At 40.3% G+C, this 20,836-nt stretch overlaps 1 protein-coding gene across 6 annotated transcripts in view; it reads left to right on the forward strand.

Annotated features, from left to right (window-relative positions):
• PHACTR2 (phosphatase and actin regulator 2) overlaps positions 1-20,836 on the forward strand; it is a 295,326-nt gene that overhangs the window by 216,655 nt on the left and 57,835 nt on the right. For 3 of the 6 annotated variants that reach the window (XM_055266034.2, XM_055266052.2, XM_055266044.2), the window contains exons 4-8: positions 17-175; positions 6,546-6,785; positions 11,417-11,954; positions 18,448-18,647; positions 20,225-20,381. In XM_055266034.2, the coding sequence (XP_055122009.2) occupies positions 17-175; positions 6,546-6,785; positions 11,417-11,954; positions 18,448-18,647; positions 20,225-20,381 (1,294 nt within the window). The remainder of the gene's footprint in view (positions 1-16; positions 176-6,545; positions 6,786-11,416; positions 11,955-18,447; positions 18,648-20,224; positions 20,382-20,836) is intronic. The other 3 variants (XM_055266059.2, XM_063631812.1, XM_055266069.2) reach the window with 2 other exon arrangements.

Here is a 20,836-nt window from a genome sequence, read left to right on the forward strand (position 1 = left end):
TTCTTTCCCATTTTAGATGGAGATGTAACAGTTAACTTTGAAAATTCAAATGGGCACATGATACCCATCGGAGAGGAATCTACCCGAGAGGAAAATGTAGTAAAGTCTGAAGAAGGTAATGGCTCTGTATCTGAAAAAACACCACCTCTGGAGGAAAAGGCAGAAGATAAGAAAGGTAAAATAAAGACAAACCCGTATTATTTACTTTAGTATATAGCTCAATGTCTAGAACCAGCACTTAGGCTCCAACTAGTGATTCTAAAACCAGCAGTCTGCAGAGGAGAGGTTTACAAATAGAAAAAAGAAAGAAATGATAACTGGTAGAGTGAAATCAGATGATTTTCTCAGGTAGATGCATCCATTTTATAAGCACAGTATTTGTTTTTTCGATTATTAAAAATGTTAATTAAAAGTAATAATCAGAAGGGGTGGCCTCTTTAATCATTAGAGATGTCTGGGAAGATTATCCTTTCTTAGGAGCTTTGTCTCAGGATCATAATGAAAGTGAGAAATCTGAACATCTTTCTCTGCTGGTTACAATTGGCCCCGTGAGCAGTTCAGCATGGAGGAATATCAAAATCCACATGGCTTGTTCAGCCCAGCACTGTCTCCAGCAGTGGGAACTTGGCTGGTGGCATCCACATATCCAGTATCATAGGTTCCAGATGTTACTGAGAGAGACCCAGGAATAGCTCCCAGAGATGCCACGGACTGTGGTTGCTCTGCTGGCTGATTCCCACAGCCTCTGTGCAATTGGAAACTTCAAAATGTGCCAGAGGCGATTATGCTATTCCCAGAAGGCTTCTTTAGAGACCTTGGTTCCTAGAGTGAATATGCTACAGTAGACTGAGATACCTGCAAAATTCATGTCTGTCAGGGACTCCCAGAACATTCACAAATTCCTGGTTCTGGATTGATGACATCTCGATACCACTGCTGTGATGCGTAGGAACCTCCAAACATGAAATGAAACTTCTATAAGGAAAGGTTTTGTGGGGAGATTCTAGATGCCTCCATGCAGCATAGAAAGGAATCTTTAGGAAATATACTATTTCCTGTTTTATAATGTCTGTCTCTAAGTTGAATGGTAAAATTTTGTCAAACCTAATGTGTGTTCTGTGGGCATTTTGAACTCTTAGAAACTGATGAAAGTGAATTCTCTTCCTCCGTTCTTGACCCAGATCCTTGAGAGAGAAAGGGAAAAAAGAGTATTTGATGGCCCTATTAAACACACCATTGTAACTTAAAATCATCCTCTCTGGAAATTCATAACCGTTCATTATTTGCATATATATTAGCCTTTAAAAGTTTTAGAGGCCTGTGTAAATAATCTGTTGGAAATGTATTATTTTGCTTTATTTCAAGGGCTTTATCTAGCCTTGTTCCGTTGAAGGAGTCTGGTTAAGCTTATGTACACGAATTATGAAATTAACTAATACTTTCAATGATAATATTCCTGGAACATAAAAAGAAAGTAGACTTAAATAAATTTTAGTGGGATTCAGTTGAAAGTATTAACGCAAGTAGTGATGTTTTTTGTTTAAGTCTTTCTGTCCTGTCTCGCCAGACTGTTGAATTTCAAATCCATCTGTGGTTTGTCCCTGGCAGCCTTCTCACATCCAAGAATCGCATCCTGCATTACGTAACAGTGCCATCTCTGGTGCCTGGTCTGTGCAGGGTATTCGTCACTGGACTGGCCAGACATCAAAGGAAGTGTTTCCCTTATCAGCATAATAAAAAGCTCCTGACAGTTTTATATGAATTAACCAACAGACCTTGATGTTCTTGAAAGAAGATAGCAGACCTTATGGGTCCATGAATAGTTGAGAGATGTTTTTCTTTACTTAGAATTAGTACCTTCAATTCTTCCTTGTCTGATAAGGTCCAAGAGAGCCTCCTGCTTGGCTAGTAGGTACATGACGAAGGAGCTGGGAGTGCTGGATGCTGACACACCACTAATGAGGCAGTGCGGCTCTCTCCTGTGTGGAAAGTGCACACACCAGAGCCACAAGGAGAAGCACTAGGTATAGAAGCCACTTCGTGAGACTGAAAAGAATCTCACGCATAACTAATATTACAGTGTATTGTATTAATTAGAAAATGCCTTATGACAAAGGTAACAATTTATTTCTCTAGAAAAACACATTTTTCATTCTGAAGACCAACTCAAGCTTCACTTTTGCCTCTGCTCCTCTTCTGGTCTCACTGCTTGTGTGCGCTCACTACCATGCAAACCCCACCATCCCATGATCTTAATTCACCCTTTATTTTGGGATACAGTGCTCCCTTTCCTCCTGCATGAAGCCAACTTATTCAAGAGCCTTCTGTCATCTATTTGGTTAGATTTGCCAAACCATATCATCTGCCTTTAGAGCCCTAGATGTGTATTAGATCTCTTCATAAGACAATATCTCAATACTTTAATATTTGAAACATCACCGTCAAAGAAAGCAAAACAAATGGCACGTGGTGTCCTTCACACTTGCTCTGTGAGTAGATTCCACCCAGGCCCCGTGGGCATTTCTGGGGCTCCTGAAGGCACCTGATTCTGTAGTTGGTACAGTGGTCTTGAGTCTCCTCTGCCTAATACTAGAGACTTCTTCCTGAAGGTCTTTGGGGCTCTTGGTCTCCCATTATTCTTTCTCAGTAAGTGCCTTTATATATATAAGAGCAGAAAAACTGACTTGCTCCCTATTAAACAAAGCTTGGTATTAAATATAAGAAATCTTATGGCTCACCCCTGTAATCTCAGCACTTTGAGAGGCCGAGGCGGGCAGATCACCTAAGGTCGGGAGTTCAATACCAGCCTGGCCAACATGGCGAAGCCCCATCTCTACTAAAAATACAAAAATAGCTGGGCGTAGTGATGGGTGCCTGTAATCCCAGCTACTGGGAAGCTGAGGCAGGGAGAATTGCTTGAACCTGGGAGGTGGAGGTTGTAGTGAGCTGAGGTCAGGCACCATTGCACTCCAGCCTGGGTGACAGCCAGTCTCAAAAAAAGAAAATAATAATAATTTTAAATAATAATAAGATTTTATAAGAATTCTTATAAGAAATCTTGCTTGACACTAGTTTTATTAAGTTATTATTAAAAAATCTTCAATGAAATAACAAGTGGTGAACACTTATTTGTTCCACAAATAATGAAGGTCTACCATGGGTGAGACTCTACTAGGGGCCAGGAAAAGAGTAGTAAATGAAAAATGGCCTTTGCCTTAAGAGCATGACCTGTGAGGAGACCAGAATGCAAATGGGCAATTGTAATGCAAGATGCGAAGTACCATAGAAGGCCTGAGCACAGCAACCCAAGGGAGCTCACAGTGAGGACCCACATTGGTTCTCAGAGGAAGATGTTTACAAACTAAGACATGAAGGAAACAAGAAGGAGGTAATCAAGTGAAGCAGAGGAATTGGGTAAGAATTGCATTCTAGGCAGGGTGAAGACCACGTGCAGCCCCAGGCTTGTTCTAAGTATCGTTGAGCTCAAATCTTCCAGTGCTCAAAGGAGCCAAGCCTGGAAGTATGGGAAACAGCTTGTTTTCCAGACCGCATTGCTGGGAAGGCTAGTGTCCTTATCAAGCCAGAATGACTAGGCAGCCCTTTCTTAACCTTCTCTTGAAGTGATAATACTCCTATACGCCATCGGTTTATATCATGTCTTCAGATCACATGGTAAGTGTAAAATATACAACTTGACTTAATTCATTACCTCCCAGCTGCAACTAAAGGTCTGTTTTCTACTGATGTGTGTGTCAATAACTATTAGACGGTCAGTCCCATTCGTTGAACAGACATAGTGTTTACAGCATTGTGTTCGATGGAATTTTAAATTTCCGACAAAAGGAGTTTATAATTCAGTCAAAAAATCATACTATTTGCATACTTATATGTCCCTGCGTGTGTGTGCATGTACACGTGCACGCACGCACACACACACACACACACACACGACTTAAGAATTACCAGAATGACAAATGTTCACACATAGTTGGTAGCGTTTGAAGAGTCAAGAGGAGTGGACCCTATTCTCTAAGGAGCCAGGAGAAAGTCTGTTTGCAGTGTGTTCATTTTCTCCCTAGTGGGTGTTGTCGTTGCCAACCAATCTGGTGAACCATCTCCTCCTTCCCAAACCCAGAAGCTGGATTCTTTCCGGTATACCTTTAGAATTTTAAGCCTTAGGCAGAAAGGAAAGATATCCCTCAGTGACATGCTATTAAGGGAGAGGATAAAACATGTGTAGAGTTTATGGTATATAAGAGAATTAAGGTGACGTGTCACAGAGCAGTTTGACTTTCACTATGGATGACACTATTGGACTTAGTCTCCGTACTTCATGGTATTATACTGGGGGCTGAAGTTACAAAGATGTATTTAAAGAATAGACTTCAGCCATACGCCAGAAGACTGGGAAGTTAATGTATATTCATATATTTTAAGTTAACATTAGATGTTATAGGTGTGTATCAACTTGTATCATTCTCAAACCTAACTGACTTTTGTGATTTACTTGCCTGGTTAAGACTGGCTGAGTTAAGAGGGCCATTACTATTAATATACATGATACTCAGCTTAGTTGAGGAGAAAAGATGTATAAACAGAAAGGCAAAAATACAAAATAGCTTCTGATAAATGTTGAGTAAGTGGCTCACACAATAAGCCACTTTGTGTGTGTGTGTGTGTGTGTGTATGAAAGAAAATCTAAAAAAAAAAAAAATTTTTTTTTTTTTTTTTTTGAGATAGGGTCTCGCCCTGTCACTCAGGCTAGAGTGCAGTGGTATGATCACGGCTCACTGCAGCCTCTAACCTCAGCCTCCTGTGTAGCTGAGACCACAGGTGTTTGCCACCACGCCCAGCTAAGTTCAGAGGTAGAAGAGGTCAACTTGGGCCACAGTGACAGGAGAGGATTTTGTGGCTGAGGTAGGATCAAAGGTGAACTTTAAAAGTAAAGCTTTATTGATTACCTATTGTAACTGAAGTCATCATATGCTAATTATATATGAGGATTTATGGGGACTGTGGTTAAAAGAGAATTCTATACTTCACACTCATTAGGATAAGAAACAAAATAATAGAAATGATAATAAAATGCAATATATTCCAATATTAAAACCCTTTCTTGAGCATTCAATTATGGGAGCCTTGGTTAAGGCTCGATCTTGTCTTAACACTGTCTCATGTTTTTTTATTGTGCCCCATTTTTAAAGAAATGCTGCTTAGCTCTTTGGACTAGAATGGTATTTTAGTTTAATTCTCATCAGCCACTATTAGAAAGAATACAGATGTGAATATGTGAATGAACCTTCAGCATCTCCACTGTCTTTCAGTAACAAGAGACTAATACTCTTTCTCCTCCGGTTACACAAAACCTTGTGAAAAGCTGCTATTCTTAGGTATGAGTTTTGGATGAATTTTAGCCTTTGTCTTTCCAAAATAATTATTGGGTTTACATTACAAAATAGACGTAAGTATTTCTTTGATTCGGCACCATCTAGATGTACCTATAGTTGTGACAGTATTTGAAAAGGTCAGGCATGGTGGCTCATGCCTGTAATCCCGGCACTTTGGGAGGCCAAGGCAGGCAAATTGCTTGAGCCCAGGAGTTCAAGACCAGCCTGGGCAATGTGGCAAAACCCCATCTCTACAAAAAATTCAAAAATTAGCTGGGCGTGGTGGCAAACACCTGTGGTCTCAGCTACACAGGAGGCTGAGGTTAGAGGCTGCAGTGAGCCATGATCATACCACTGCACTCTAGCCTGAGTGACAGAGCGAGACCCTATCTCAAAAAAAAAAAAAAAAAATTTTTTTTTTTTTAGATTTTCTTTCATACACACACACAAAAAAAAAAGAAAGGAAGGAAAGGGCAGAGGAAGTTATTTTAGAACAGGAAGCTGCCAATATACTGGGAAAGCTTTAGAAAATTTTGCTAGTAGAAGATGATTCATTGTAAAGCGCATTGTTGCCTCATGTAAAAGGTTCTCCAGAGTCTCTCTTAGCTTACAAAATAATTGGGTTTTGATCACAGCAAGACTGAACACAGATCCCTTTCAGATGGATCAGGCTAGAGTTCTCAAGGGCAACCATGAGTCCAGCAGTTGCTGTAGCTGTCATTCCTCACCCCACAGCAGTGACTGTAACGCGTTCATCTGCCACTCTCCAGGAGCCTTCAACTTTGTTAAATCATTGTTTGTTCAATTTAAATGTAGCACTTCACACCCACATCATCATCCAGCAACCCCAGATCCAAGGCTGGAACTGAGGCCCCTGACTTGCAAACATTTACACACATCCTCAACCTAATTTCGTCAAAGTAGTTTGTACAACCCGGTTTTATTAAAGGGTGATTCATGTACCCTGAGAACACTTCTGAAGTTTGTCTTTCAGCCTTTGTTTTCACCCTAAAGTGTGTTCTGTCTGGTGCAGAACTCCATGCTGGTTCCCAAGTACCAAGCAGCCACGCTTTGTGTGACTATCGTCATGTCTTGCTCCTTGTGTTTATATGGTGTGTGTCTGTATCAGTCTGCTTCTGTTCACTTTCTTGTTTATAGAGAACACTGAAAACCACTTTGAAACACCGGCAGCTCCTGCTCTACCTCCTTCTGCTCCTCTTAAGCCTAGACCCAAACCTAAACCCAAAAAATCACCTGTGCCTCCGAAAGGGGCCACTGCTGGGGCCAGCCACAAAGGTGACGAAGTGCCTCCCATTAAAAAAAATACCAAGGCTCCTGGTAAGCAGGCCCCCGTCCCTCCACCCAAGCCAACAAGCCGAAACACGACCCGAGAGGCTGGTGAGTATGCCCCCAGTGCCCTGTGGGGTCACTTCTAGGGTGCTTGCTTGACTCTGGGATGGGGCTAATTGTTTCTTCCAGGTGTGATGGGCTTTTGGTGTCTTAGGACATTACACCAGCAGGTTCAGCTTTGACACAAAGAATGCCCAGGAGATTCCTTTGTTGCTCTCTACCAAAGGAAAGTCAACCCATTGAATAGTTCACCTCATTAGTTTTTGACTGAATATACTGGTTTCATCTTGAGTATCCACTATCAGCACCAGTTGAAGGATACTGGGAGTAGTATGCCTGATGAATGACAATGATCTGATATAACATTATTTAGACATTGACTGACCTTCTACCTATATGAGTTTATGGGTGGCTTTTTGGCTTGGATTTTCTTTCAAAATATCTTAGGTTTGCATATAAAAATGTGACAATTATAACTTTGATATATTTCCTGGATGTTAATGTGTTAAACCCTCAGCATCCATAGTCATCTCCCTTCTGATAAATGACAAAGGGTTCATGTCACTTGTTTCAGCTCCACCCCACCACTTTCTACTGCAGTGAAAACTATTTCAGCGGAGTGAAAAGTTACACTTTCAGCGTTCCACACTTCCCCTGTAGACTTGTGTGTTCTAAGGCAAAACATCCTGGTGTCACGTGGTTATAAGTTACTATTACAAATCACCAGTGGATGTTTGAGTGACCTGAAATAACTTCATGCAATATGTATCCAGCTTTGCTTTACAATGAGATATGCTTGATGCAAAGTAGAAACTCCCATTTTTTTAGTGAAGAGGAAGAAAGATGCCTACCATGTCATTTATCTTTTAAAAGGACATTAATCAGGCCAGGCCCAGTGGCCCACGCCTGTAATCCTAGCACTTTGGGAGACTGATGCGGATCGATCACTTGAGGTCAGGAGTTCGAGACCAACCTGGTCAACGTGGTGAAACCCTGTCTCTGCTAAAAATACAAGAATTAGCCAGGCATGGTGGCACACACCTCTAATCCCAGCTACTCAGGAGGCTGAGGCAGGAAAATCGCTTGAACCCAGGAGGCAGAAGTTGCAGTGAGCTGAGATCGCGCCACTGCACTCCAGCCTGGGCGAGAGAATGAGACTCCATCTCAAAAATATATATATATTTTTCTTAAAATCAACAGCAACTTTCTAGCAGTTGACTGTCAGGATTTGCCTTGGTGTTGATCTTTTTCCTCTCATAATGTATGACCATAATGCTCAAATTCAGAGAGCGGTTTAGTTGACAGTATAACAGATCTCTGAATGCCAATAGACATCCCTCTCCCTGTGCTCCTCACGTCCCGCCTTTGACCTTTAGTGTCTGGGTCTCTTCTAATAAGCTCTAAACTGCAATATCCCAGAATGATGTGCCAACAGTGCCCAGTGGCCATCTCCTCAGGGACCAGCTGTCCTCACCCATCAGTGTCCGTTCTTATTGGGATCTGTGTGTGTTTTCCAGACTTCCTAGAAAACTCTAGGAGCATTGCTTAAAATGAGGCAGGCACTGATCTTCTTCTTATAGAACAGCCCAAACGATCACTCTGTCATTGGGAATTAAGCTCCGGTCTTGCACTAACTTCTCCACTTTCCCATTCTCCACTGGTAGTGGCTCACTCTGAACTCAGCTTGGACTCTCTTTACTTCCCTCAGAAGAAAGCCGATGACTAACACAAGGACAGGGGATAGCTTCCATAAACGATTTTGAGGTTTTTCCAGATATTTTGCTTGAAGATTTATTTAGGCACTCATGATGTTCCTAAGAGAATAGCACAGTCATTTTATTCATTGTATTGTAAAAGGCCTGACTTTTCCGGAGGCTATCACAGAGAAAACAGGGGTGGCATTTAAGTACACCAACAGGGCCATCGTGTAAGAATCATTTTATCCAATATTGATAATATCCCTTTATGATCCTACTGATATTCCATTTGTAACCATTTAGAACTTTCTGCATAGTAACTTTGTTTTATTTGAATAATATGGACCTTCTGGAAAAGTTTGTTCAAATGCTACTCTTGATGTTCAGTCCAGGGATTTAAGTTGTTAAAACAGCCATAAGTTAAGATTCTTTCTCTATTACTAAGTCAGCATAGACCTGTAGCTACCTAGATATCGGTTTTAGAACATTCAGCTTCTTTGCCAGAGAAATCGGGTTAAAACTCCTTGATTTTTGTTTCTCATTGTTACACGTTATTAACAACAAAAGTACTTAACTGAGGAGAGGCGGCATTTTTTTTTATCATGCCCTTAATTTAAGGTAACTTAAGCAACATGTTTGATTTCAACAAAGACCTGTTATTTAAGAAAATTCTTTAAGAAAAACTATAATGTGGCTTGAATTTGCACTCTGGGCAGTGAAAAAAATATATCTTTTTCCTCAAGCCAAACTAAAATTAACTTTTCTGTTAATGATGAAAGAATTTTCTTGGCCAGGCATCGTGGCTCACGCCTGTAATCCCTGCACTTTGGGAGGCCAAGACGGGTGGATCATCTGAGGTCAGGAGTTCGAGACCAGCCTGTACCATGTGGTGAAACCCCATCTCTACTAAAAATACAAAAATTAACCAGGCATGGTGGTGGGCACCTGTAATCCCAGCTATTTGGGAGACTGAGGCAGGAGAATCACTTGAACCCGGGAGGCAAAGGTTGCAGTGAGCCAAGACTGCACCACTGCACTCCAGCCTGGGTGACAGAGGGAGACTCTATCTCAAAAAAAAAAAAAAAAAGAATTTTCTTTAAGAAATTATTAGAATTGATATGTGAAAAGGATTCTGTTTAACTTACATAAGAAAATAATTGAACATGGTTAGGCACCGAATCCTTAGCGTCTTTGTTGTGAAAAGTAAATGTAGACTGGACTTAGATTGAAGGAGTGTGCTTAACGAGTTTGACTTCTAGGCTAGGGAAGGTTGTTTTCTATAAAGTAACAGATCTAGATTTGGGGAAGAAGAATTCTAGTTATGTATATCTTAAATGATAAAGACCCCAAAACCATAGGGATTCCTTTTAAGCCTGGAACCTGCCACTAAATGAGACTGGCTTCTTTAGTATCAGTCTAATCAGAATTAATGAAGTCTTACATCTCATTGTCTATTCTTTCATTTATTCTTCATCTCTTCACCCTCCCAATTGACTTCAATAAAGTCATAACTGGAGGTAAGTTATAATAACATCTATATACAGTGTGGATTGGCTTCACAATGCTAACAAGATATTTTCTAATCGTTTTATGAAAGATAGTTGAACCCTTCATAAAAAGAAGGAACATAACAACATTATAATAGAAGAAGCCATTAGGATAAATTTATAGGTCATGAAAGAAAAGAGTATTCTCATAGGAGTTTATTTTATCATCGTATATTTACCAAGATGACGTAAAGAAAAAAGTAGTTAATCTTTTTTCTCTGAAACTGTTTTGAGTGAGGGTGCCCTATCCGGAAGTAGGCAAATATACCCTAGCTATCCTTCGATGAAGACTTTCTTGGAACTTAAGCACTAAGGAAGATCACATTTGCGAAGGTGGGGTCAGAAGACCTGAGAATGATATTCTTTCCCTTCACATTATTTAGAACCAGACACGGTGGCTCACACCTGTTATTCTCTGGAGCCATCAAAGCTTCTCACTTTGGGAGGCCGAGATGGGTGAATCACTTGAGCCCAGGAGTTCAAGACCAGCCTGGGCAACATGACAAAACCCTGTCTCAACAAAAATACATTAAAGTTAGCCAGGCATGGTGGTACACACCTGTAGTCCCAGCTACTCAGGAGGCTGAGGCAGGAGGATCACTTGAGCCCAGGAGGCAGAAGTTATAGTGAGCCGATATTGTACCACTGCACTCCAGCCTGGGCGACAGAACAAGACCTTGTCTCAAAAAAAAAAAAAAAAAAAAAAGTTAGGAGCAACCCATGTAAATATGTTTTGTAAACAAGAAGTTTTTTTCTGGCCTTTTGGTGTTTTGAAGGGAGTGTACCTTTCCTGTGTGGCCATGGGTTTTCCGTTTACCCCATCTCTACTGCAGATGGAAGTAGAGTCCAGCATGACGAGCTTTCTTCTCTGGAGCTACTGGAACAGCTGGTGTGGATTTTACTCTTTTAGCAGTAAGATGAGTGATTTTGTTTTTGACCCAGAAAGGAGCTGGATATATACCCCAGTCTCTTCTGAATACAGGCCACCACTCGATTCCTAGAAAGACAGCATAGAACATGTATAATTTATGATGAGCCGAATTGTGTGCTACACCCAGCTAGCTGCTGATGTCTGTCCTCTACACACCATAATATTCCTTCTTGAGAGCATACCGGGCTTTTTTCAAGTGACCCATAGACAAGGGGCAGAAGATTCTCCCTTTGGCTGGCTCAGCTAAAGACTAAAGTGAGAGAAGACAGAGGACTCTTGTTCCTCTGAGTTTTGCTGTGAACGTCACTTGCTCTTTGCTGGATTGGAGGAAGGGAGGGGCGGAAGACAAGACTATTATCATGATTAGCCTATTTTCTTTTATACATTTATTCAACAAATTTTAAAGGGAACATTTTAAATGTTGTTGACAGTTACACCTTGGTTACTTTATTTTAAAAAGCATTGTATTCTTTGATTTTTTAATGCAAAGTCTCTCTATTGTAGCTGGCTCCTCTCATTCAAAAAAAACAACTGGCTCTAAAGCTTCAGCTTCACCATCCACTTCATCCACCCCATCTCGTCCCAAAGCTTCAAAGGAGACAGTTTCTAGCAAAACAGGGACAGTGGGGACCACCAAGGGCAAGAAAAAAACTGGCAAGCAGCCAACGACTTCTCGCCTGTCCTCAGACACAACCACTTCTGGCACATCCGACCTTAAAGGAGAGCCTTCAGAGACCAGAGTGCAGAGTTTCAAACTCGAACAGACTGTCCCTGGAGTTGAGGAGCAGAACACAGGCAAATCCAAGTCCATGGTCCCTCCACCCCCTGTGGCTCCAGCACCTTCTCCTCCGGCCCCCCCTCTCCCTCTTGAGGATCAGTGCATTACTGCCTCAGACACTCCAGTTGTCCTCGTCAGTGTTGGAGCTGACCTGCCTGTCTCTGCCTTAGACCCAAGTCAGCTTCTTTGGGCTGAAGAGCCGATGAACAGAACCACTCTCTACTCAGGCACTGGCTTAAGTGTTAACAGAGAAAATGCAAAATGGTGAGTTGGGGAACAAACCCCCTATTTTATCTGAGAACTAAAGATCACTAATATATTCTGTTGGAAATGAAGCACCGGGTTTGCTTTCTTTTATAATTTAATCTACTGAGTGTTAGGTAGGCATATTTATGATCCAACTATTGCTTTGTCAGAGCCCTGCCCTGGGAATGCCTAGGGCTGCAGGAGAAAATTGCGTTGATAGAGCTGATAAATACCACTTGAGATCGGTGTTTTCAAGTACAGTTAGAACCTGCTTCAGCACTGCTCATCTCTTCACCCTCCCAATTCTCTTCTCTTTCCTTTCAGTGCTTATTTTAAATCTTTACTTTACCATTGTGCTTACCCACTCATGTCAGCAAGTTACTGAGCCTTCCCCTTCTCCAAGAACATAAAGAAGATCAGAAGAGAACTCTCAAATTTGAACTCTTTTTTCTCCAGCAGTAGAGTTGTCCCCTTTCTTGTTCCTTTAAATTCCCACCCAGCTTAAATGTTACGTCCTCTGTGAAGCCATTCAATACTTCTAGACAGAATTGGTTATTGTGTCTACTATACTTAGACAACCCTGTGGGACAGAATCAGCCAACATGTTTTACATACCTCTGTGTGCCCAGCAACCACTCCGGAGTCTGATATGCCATAGGCACACAAAGGATGCTCACTGAATTGTTGAAAGAAAATAAAAAAGGGATTTAAGATGGTTATAGATAAAGTCAACCTACTTTAACATTGCGGAAGCAGCATTGAAGATAAGATGACCCTATTGCTAGATGGAAGATAAAAGATAGTGCTCAAGTAGTCTTAGTTCCATTTAAGAAGGTACCTGAACAAAATGGGCCAAGGAACTCAATGTTACCTCACCCTCATCCAGTTGGTGGGTTAGTTGCTTTACCATCACCCAGTTGCCCAAGCTGGAAACCTGGGGTTCATCCAAGGGTCCTCATTCTCTTTCATTCTTTGCATTTCATCACTCACAAAGTCCTATAAATATTCTACTTACAGGTAAATAAAACATATTAGCCCTGTCCCACAGGTATGAAGGGATGGATGGCTGTCAGAGTATAGTAGACGCAATGATAAATTCTGTCTAGCAAAGACAGAATTAGAGCTCTTGCATCCTGGCTTTTTGTTCCTGAGTCTAAGAACAAAAGCTGTATTCATTGTTCAAATCATGTAAAAGGTTCTCTTTCAAAACAATCTGTCATGTTAGACTTAAAAAAAATTATTACATTAATTAGGTTGGTTTTGGTCAAGAGACTAAAATATCAACTTTAATTATTTAATTGCTAATGATAATAACCTTTATTTATTGAATAGTCATTTAATGTCAGGAACTAAGCACTGTACATGTATTATCATTTTATTTATACAAATCTTCCCAAAAGTATCCCTGTTTTATAGATGACTGGCACTGAGAGAGCTAAAATAGTTTGCACCAGACTGCCCAGTTGGTGGTGGTGAAGCCAGAATGCATACCCAATTCCATGCTCTGAATGAATAATTTCATGTTTTCCAAAGCAATGGCTTCTACTTCTACTGCCGTTTCTCTTCTGTTAGTTTCTTTGGGTTTTTTTAAGTCATTTTGAGCACCAATGTTTGAAGGACAGCCAAGAAAAAATAAATGTCAAATTACAAATTATTTTCTTTGTTTGACATTTTAATAAAAGATAGAGGAAAAGAAGATTTATTGAAATGAATGGTTATGGTGTCTTTCTTAGGACATTTTGTGGTGCTGTAATAGAGTACCTGAGACTGGTTAATTTATAATGATTAGAATATTGGCTCACAGTCCTAGGGGCTGAGAAGTCCAAGATCAAGGCAGCAGCATTTGGCAAGGATCTTCTTTCCATGTCATCACATGGTGGAAGGTGGAAGGGCAGAGAGCACAACAGAGTGAACCTACCCCTGTGAGCCCTTTTGAAAATGGCATTAATCTATTCACGAGGGCAGAGCCTTCATGACTTAAACACCTCCCACTAGGCCCTACCTCTCAGCACTTTCACACTGAGGATAAAGTTTTTTGTTGTTGTTGTTGTTTTGTTTTGTTTTGTTTTTGAAACAGAATCTTGCTCTGTCACCCAGGCTGGAGTACAGTGGCATGATCTCGGCTCACCTCAACCTCTGCCTCCCAGGTTCAAGCGATTCTCCTGCCTCAGCCTCCCCAGTAGCTGGGACTATGGGCACCTGACACCACACCTGGCTAATTTTTGTATTTTTAGTAGAGATGGGGTTTCACCATATAGGCCAGGCTGGTCTCGAACTCCTGACCTTGTGATCCGCCCGCCTCGGCCTTCCAAAGTGGTGGGACTACAGGCATGAGCCACCATACCCAGCTGGGATTAAATTTTAACCCATGAATTCTGAGGGACACATTCAAACCCTAGCAGCATTCTTAATACTTCCAGCACATAGCAAATGTCTTCATTTAACTATACTGAGTATTTTCCAATATTGTGATCACTTCCAACCATTAGAACTGAACATTCATTCTTACAGCATATATTTTTTGATTGCCTTTTCTGTGCTGGGCAATGTACTAAGCACCAAGGATACAAAAGTGAGGAAGGCAATATAGTTAAGACTAGCTTTCACCAAAATATTGTCTGATGTGCCCAGGAAGTATAATGTTTAAGGTAACATGTGAATTTTGGGAACTAGATTGGGTATATGGGATTATTGTTCATTATACTAAAGAATAAGGTGCAACATGTAAAGTGCTTCCTGATACAGTCTTAAACACTCAGAGAGCTCATATCCAAAGGTGGCCTGACTCTATCCCGTTCATTTCCACAAATATTTAAGGAGTGCATTTTATTGTGCTAAGCACCACACAACATACTAAGGGCTTAATAGCAGTCTTCATCTCAAGTATATGAAGAACTGTCAGACCAAAGAGGTCAGCATCTGTTCTTCATTCCTACTGGGACTATAATCAGAGGGAGTGAGCTTAATACATCATTAGCCATTGAGGCTATTTATAATAGATATTCCTGTCCATCAAGGTAGTTATAATGCTTTCCTAGAAGAGGCCATAGGGATTTTCTTCTCTGTATATTCTTCAAAATTTAAATTTCACTTCATCCTACAGGGATGGTTTGTGTTTGCTCTTGAATTAATGAACCTGGAGTAAGTAGTCTCTCAAATTTCCTTCCAAATTCCTTCTGCCTTTTTCAAGTGGATAGTTGGATTAGAATATCTGGCTCTTAGTCACTTGCTTTACTTAGAACTTTCCCTCTGAGTTATGTTTCATCAACTAATGTGTGAAAATCTTGTCATTTTATGAAGAGACTTCTGTTTGGAATACAAATATCAAAACTTTCAAGAAGACAAGTGGCTATGTATAAAAATACCTACCTCTCTTCCCATATGGCAGGGTACTAATTATTTGGTAGGCTTCCATTCATGGGCAGCTTCATCAGTAACACATATGTGTGATACAATATAAGGTAAAAACTAATAAGCCCATTTGGAGGCCATATCCAAAAGGCTACTTTGTACAGTTCATTTTCACAAACATGTATAGAATGCACTATATTGTCCAGTGTGCCCAGGAACCCAAGGGGGAAAAATGAGGGGTAAGTCATGAGTTGATGAATACAAATTTAGAATATATTTAACATCAGATATAATTTATAATATAACTCATTAAGTGTAAAATATAATAGTATAATAAATGTGAAATTTAATAGGTAGACCAAGAGTCTTCAGTCTGGATTCTAGACAAGACTTGCTACCTTGGTTAGGCAACTCACTCATGGCCTTTGATTCCATGAACTGTAAGTTATCTGCCCTCCTTATACAATAGAACACTTGTAAATTGTAGATGTATGCTGGACTCTTTGAAAACCATGAAACAAAATACAAATAGTAAGATTAGAATAATAATATGATAATTAATTAGTGAACAATGACACCAACAAATAAAGGACTCATCTCCCAAATTTGTTCTGTTATTCAGAACATATTATTAATTGGCATGTATTTTAAATGTGCTGTGATCACCCATAATGGCAGCCAGTTCAAACAAGAATGGCTTCCAGTGGCAATCAACTACAAACCCAGACTGTGGAAAATTTTTCCCATAAAAATAGATCTTCTCTTATTTAAGATGAGATTTCACACTGTGGAAAACAGTATGGTGGTTCCTCAAAAAATTAAACATAGAATTACTATGTGATCCAGCAATTCTACTTCCATGTATATAGCCAAAATATTTGAAAGCAGGCACTTGAATTTGTACACCAGTGCTCAAAGCAGTATTATTCGCAATAGCCAAAAGGTGAAAACACACAAATGTCTATTGACTGATGAATGGATAAACAAAATGTGATATATACATAGAGTGGAATATCATTCAGCCTTAAAAAGGAAGCAGGTTCTCACATATGCTATGACATGAATGAAAGAACCTTGAAGACAATATGCTAAGTGAAGTATGTTACATACAAAAAGACAAACATTGTATAATTTCTCTTAGAGAAAGTGCTTAGAATAGTCAAATTATAGAGACAAAAAGTAGAATGGTAGTTGCCAATGGCTGGGAGATAATGGTTATGGGGAGTTGTTTAATGGGTAGAGTTTCAATTTGGGAAGACGAAAAAGTTCTGAAGATGGTTGGTGGTGATGGTTACACAGTAATGTGAATGTGCCTAATGCCAGTGAACTGTACACTTAAAAATGGTTAAAATGGCAAATTTTATGTTATGTACATTTTACACAATAAAAATGAGATTTCCTATTTCCCTCTTTGAGAACGAGAATATAGTCTGTTGGGTTTTTCTGATAAGTGAGAAACAAAATTTTGACAGTGCTCACTCGGGTTTATAACTACAAAGTAGGGTTTTAAATACCTCATATTCTGATAAAGTTTATCTGTGTTTATTGCTGGAAGAACTTTTTACCAGAAAGCAATTTGGGGGATCTTTGTGTCTTAAAATGAAGATTACATTATTTTTGATGTGATGTTTTTATGTAAATTACTATGTATTTTTTAGTCTAGTCTTTGAAAATTGGCAGTCTTTGTACATTAATAGTAACTCTTTAAACCATAGACTTTTACCAGGCTAAATAATGGAAAATTATTGCATCGTTGCATATCACCTTTTTTCTTTCTTTCTTTCTTTCTTTCTTTCTTTCTTTCTTTCTTTTCTTTTTTTTTTTTTTTTTTGAGATGGAGTCTTGCTGTGTCACCCAGGCTAGAGTGCATATTACCTTTTTTCTAAAAAGTTTATTTAACTCGCACGTTGTCTATGATGTTACAAGAGGCAGTCTTAAAAATGAAAACACACATAGGATAAATGAGTTTTTACTATTTACATATTGGGATAAAAGCAGGATTAATTCATATATGTATTTTTTATATATATATATATATATTTTTTTTTTGAGACAGGGTCTCACTCTCTTACCCAGGCTGGAGTACAGTGGTGCTAGCATGGCTCACTGCAGCCTCGACTTCCCAGGCTCAAGCAATCCTACCACCTCAGCCTCTTGAGTAGCTGGGACTACAGGCAAGCGCCACCATGCCCAGCTAATTTTTTATTATTTTGTTTTATTTTATTTATGTATTTATTTAATTTATTTATTTTTGAGACAGAGTTTTGCTCTTCTTGCCCAGGCTGGAGTGCAATGGCGCGATCTCGGCTCACTGCAACCTCCACCTCCCGGGTTCAAGCGATTCTCCTGCCTCAGCCTCCCGAGTAGTTGGGATTACAGGTGCCGGCCACAACTCCCGGCTAATATTTTGTATTTTTAGTGGAGACAAGGTCCCCTATGTTGCCCAGGCTGGTCTTGAACTCCTAGGCTCAAGTGATTCTCCCACTTCAGCCTTCCAAAGTGCTGGGGTTACAGGTGTGAGCCACCGAACCCAGCCATATATTAATGAAAGAAGATGTACTTTTCTATGTCATTACCTTCTGGGTGCTGTGATGCAAAACAATGAGTCTCACTTTTCCAGGAACTTATGGGACTGAGAAGGCAGAGAAGCAATGGGTGGTCAAGGTGTAGTATGCTAAGCACTCTAGCGGAGTTGTCTTCAGGTCCCCATGGGACAGACGTGGGGGCAAGGAATTAAACTGGAGGTCCATGAAAGCTTCCTGAAGGAGCTGAGGCTGTAGCTGACACTTGAAGGATAAGCAGGAGTTCATACAGGTCAAAGAAAAAGTGCAGATAATGTCAAATATCCAGGAGCCTGTAGCTCATTTATTCTTTCCACTGAACCCCCATTGCTATGGAAAAAATAATTTGCAAAATGTAGTTTTACCCTATTTGTTTGCTACATGTATCAGATACCAAGCCTTTGCATTTTACAGATGAAAAATGTAAAACCTTGAGAATTAAGGTTTCATTTCAGTGACTTTAGCCTGGTCTATGTCAAGTGTCTGCTTTCCCCAGCCTGAAGGAAGCCCATGAAACTAGAGCTCTTTTTCATGGTGTCGGTGCCCCCAAGGGTTGCTCTGAGCTTCACATCACTCCCATGCTTTTCTGCCTTTAACAGTTTCACAACCAAAGAGGAGCTGGGGAAGACAGTGCCTCAGCTACTGACTCCTGGGCTGATGGGCGAATCTTCAGAATCCTTTAGTGCCTCAGAAGATGAAGGCCACAGGGAATACCAAGCCAATGACTCTGACTCGGACGGGCCTATCTTGTACACCGATGATGAGGACGAAGACGAAGATGAGGATGGCAGTGGAGAAAGTAAGACTGTTTTCAAGAGGCAGGGAGGAGTGTGGATGATAAGCAGAAGCAGCTGCAGTTTATAAAGAATAAAAGCCTCATTAGGAACCAGACATCTGATGTTTTGTTTCCCCTCATCCTCCTTTCTCAAATTAGAAATGTGTATATCCTAAAGTTTAGCTTTTGATGGGAGGCCTTTCCAGAAGATGATGTCACACGGCTGGATCTGGCCTTTGTCGATGAGCTAGATGAGCTAGATGTGCATATTAGTATTTGTGCTGAGAATCAAAGTTTTCTAATAACAGAGACCTTTCTCACTATGACCAAAGAGAGCCCTTCCACTCTGGGCCCGTTGTTGAAGAAAGAAAGTCAGTGCAGATTCATAGGCTTACTCCTTGGAGGTGTTTGAAATTTTTACTCGCTTTCATACTGGGGTTTATAGAAAGGGGAAGGAGGAATGAGTCAAGAATGCCAAATACCTCGTTAGCATTAAGAGGCCGGGCACGGTGGCTCATATCTGTAATTTTGGGAGGCTAAGGTGGGTGAATCACTTGAGGTCAAGAGTTCAAGACTAGCCTAGCCAACATGGCGAAGCCCTATCTTTACTCAAAATACAAAAACCAGTCAGGCGTGGTAGCGCATGCCTGTAATTCCAGCTGCTCGGGAGGCTGAGGCAGGAGAATCGCTTGAACCTAGGAGGCAGAAGTTGCAGTGAGCTGAGATGGCGCCACTGCACTCCAGCCTGGAAGACAGAGCGAGACTCCCTCTCAAAAAATAGTAATAAAAAGAATGCTAAATACCTCGTTAGCATTAAAAACAATCATACTTCCACAATAAGTAAGATAGTAGGCCTTCTAGGAAATAATAATATCATTTATGTGTTAAAAATAATGGCAAAAACTACAATTACGTTTGCATCAACCTAATATAACTTAGAGATCTGGAAAGTACTTTTTTTTTTTAACTTTGAGCAGGATAACATGGGAGGGATTCACTGTGGGACTGAATTTGTAGATTATGACAAGTTATTACTATATTAGTGATTAAATGGCACTTTGTCAAATCCAAAAAAATAAAAATAAAACCATTATCATCTATGTGGTGTCACTTATCATTTGTTGAAATTTTCAGGATTCTGGGGTAATTAAGGGTTAAACATTAGTAGACTCTGCCAGGATGGCGTCTGAGTAGAGGAAAGGAGGAGACGAGGATTAACTGTACAGAATAAAAGCAAAAGAACTAAGTTTTTTAAACTTGAAAAAGAAAAAACATTGTGCAATCCTTCATTTCTATGATCCACCCTCTCAGCAAAATAAACTGCAGCTATCACTTTCCAAACGATGAAGTGATACTTCTAAGTTTTTTCGTGGTGTCCCAATATTTTTCAGAACATTAGAAAGAAATAGCTCTTCAGTCTTCTCAAAATGAACTGCATCCAACTCAAAGTCTTTTTTTTCCTTAGGTTAATTAAGATTCTCATCCTGCATGAGGAGGAAGAATTTGGTCTGGGCTCTATTTAAAGTCCATGCCATGTGTAACCCGAGTGCCACTGGCTAAAAGCCTCTCTCTCTGCATTTCTGCTCTTTTTCAATCCTCAGGTGCTTTGGCAAGTAAAATACGCCGGAGGGATACTCTTGCTATCAAACTTGGCAACAGACCATCTAAGAAAGAACTAGAGGACAAAAACATCTTGCAGCGTACATCTGAAGAAGAGAGGCAGGAAATCCGACAACAAATTGGAACCAAGTTAGTCAGGTAATTGCTAACATTTTAGGACAGTACTGACTAATTTGTATTTTTCTCCTTCCCAAAGCTTCCTACTTAACTGGGGTCATTGTGAATTCCTTATGTACAGATATATCTGGCCTATTGGGTCTTTTAAAGTTGGTCTTGCATGATGAACCACTCGAAGAACCTGTCCTTTGGCCCAGCTAGCCAGTGGCTTTGAGGTCATCAAAGCCTATTCCAGGAGTCAAAAACTTTTTTTTAAAGACCAGTTGGCAAACATTTCAGGCTTTGCTGGCCAGACAGTCTCTGTTGCAGCTACTCAACTGCGCTGCTGTAGCGTAAAAGCAGCCATAAATAATAGATAAACAAATGAGTGTGGCCGTGTTCCAATAAAACTTTATTTATTCATAAAGCTGGATTTGGCTTGCAGATCACAGTTTGCTCAACAATCCTGGCCTAATTTATGGACTCACTAGCATTCC

This window comes from Symphalangus syndactylus, chromosome 2, assembly GCF_028878055.3.
Source record: "Symphalangus syndactylus isolate Jambi chromosome 2, NHGRI_mSymSyn1-v2.1_pri, whole genome shotgun sequence".
NCBI lineage: Eukaryota > Metazoa > Chordata > Mammalia > Primates > Hylobatidae > Symphalangus > Symphalangus syndactylus.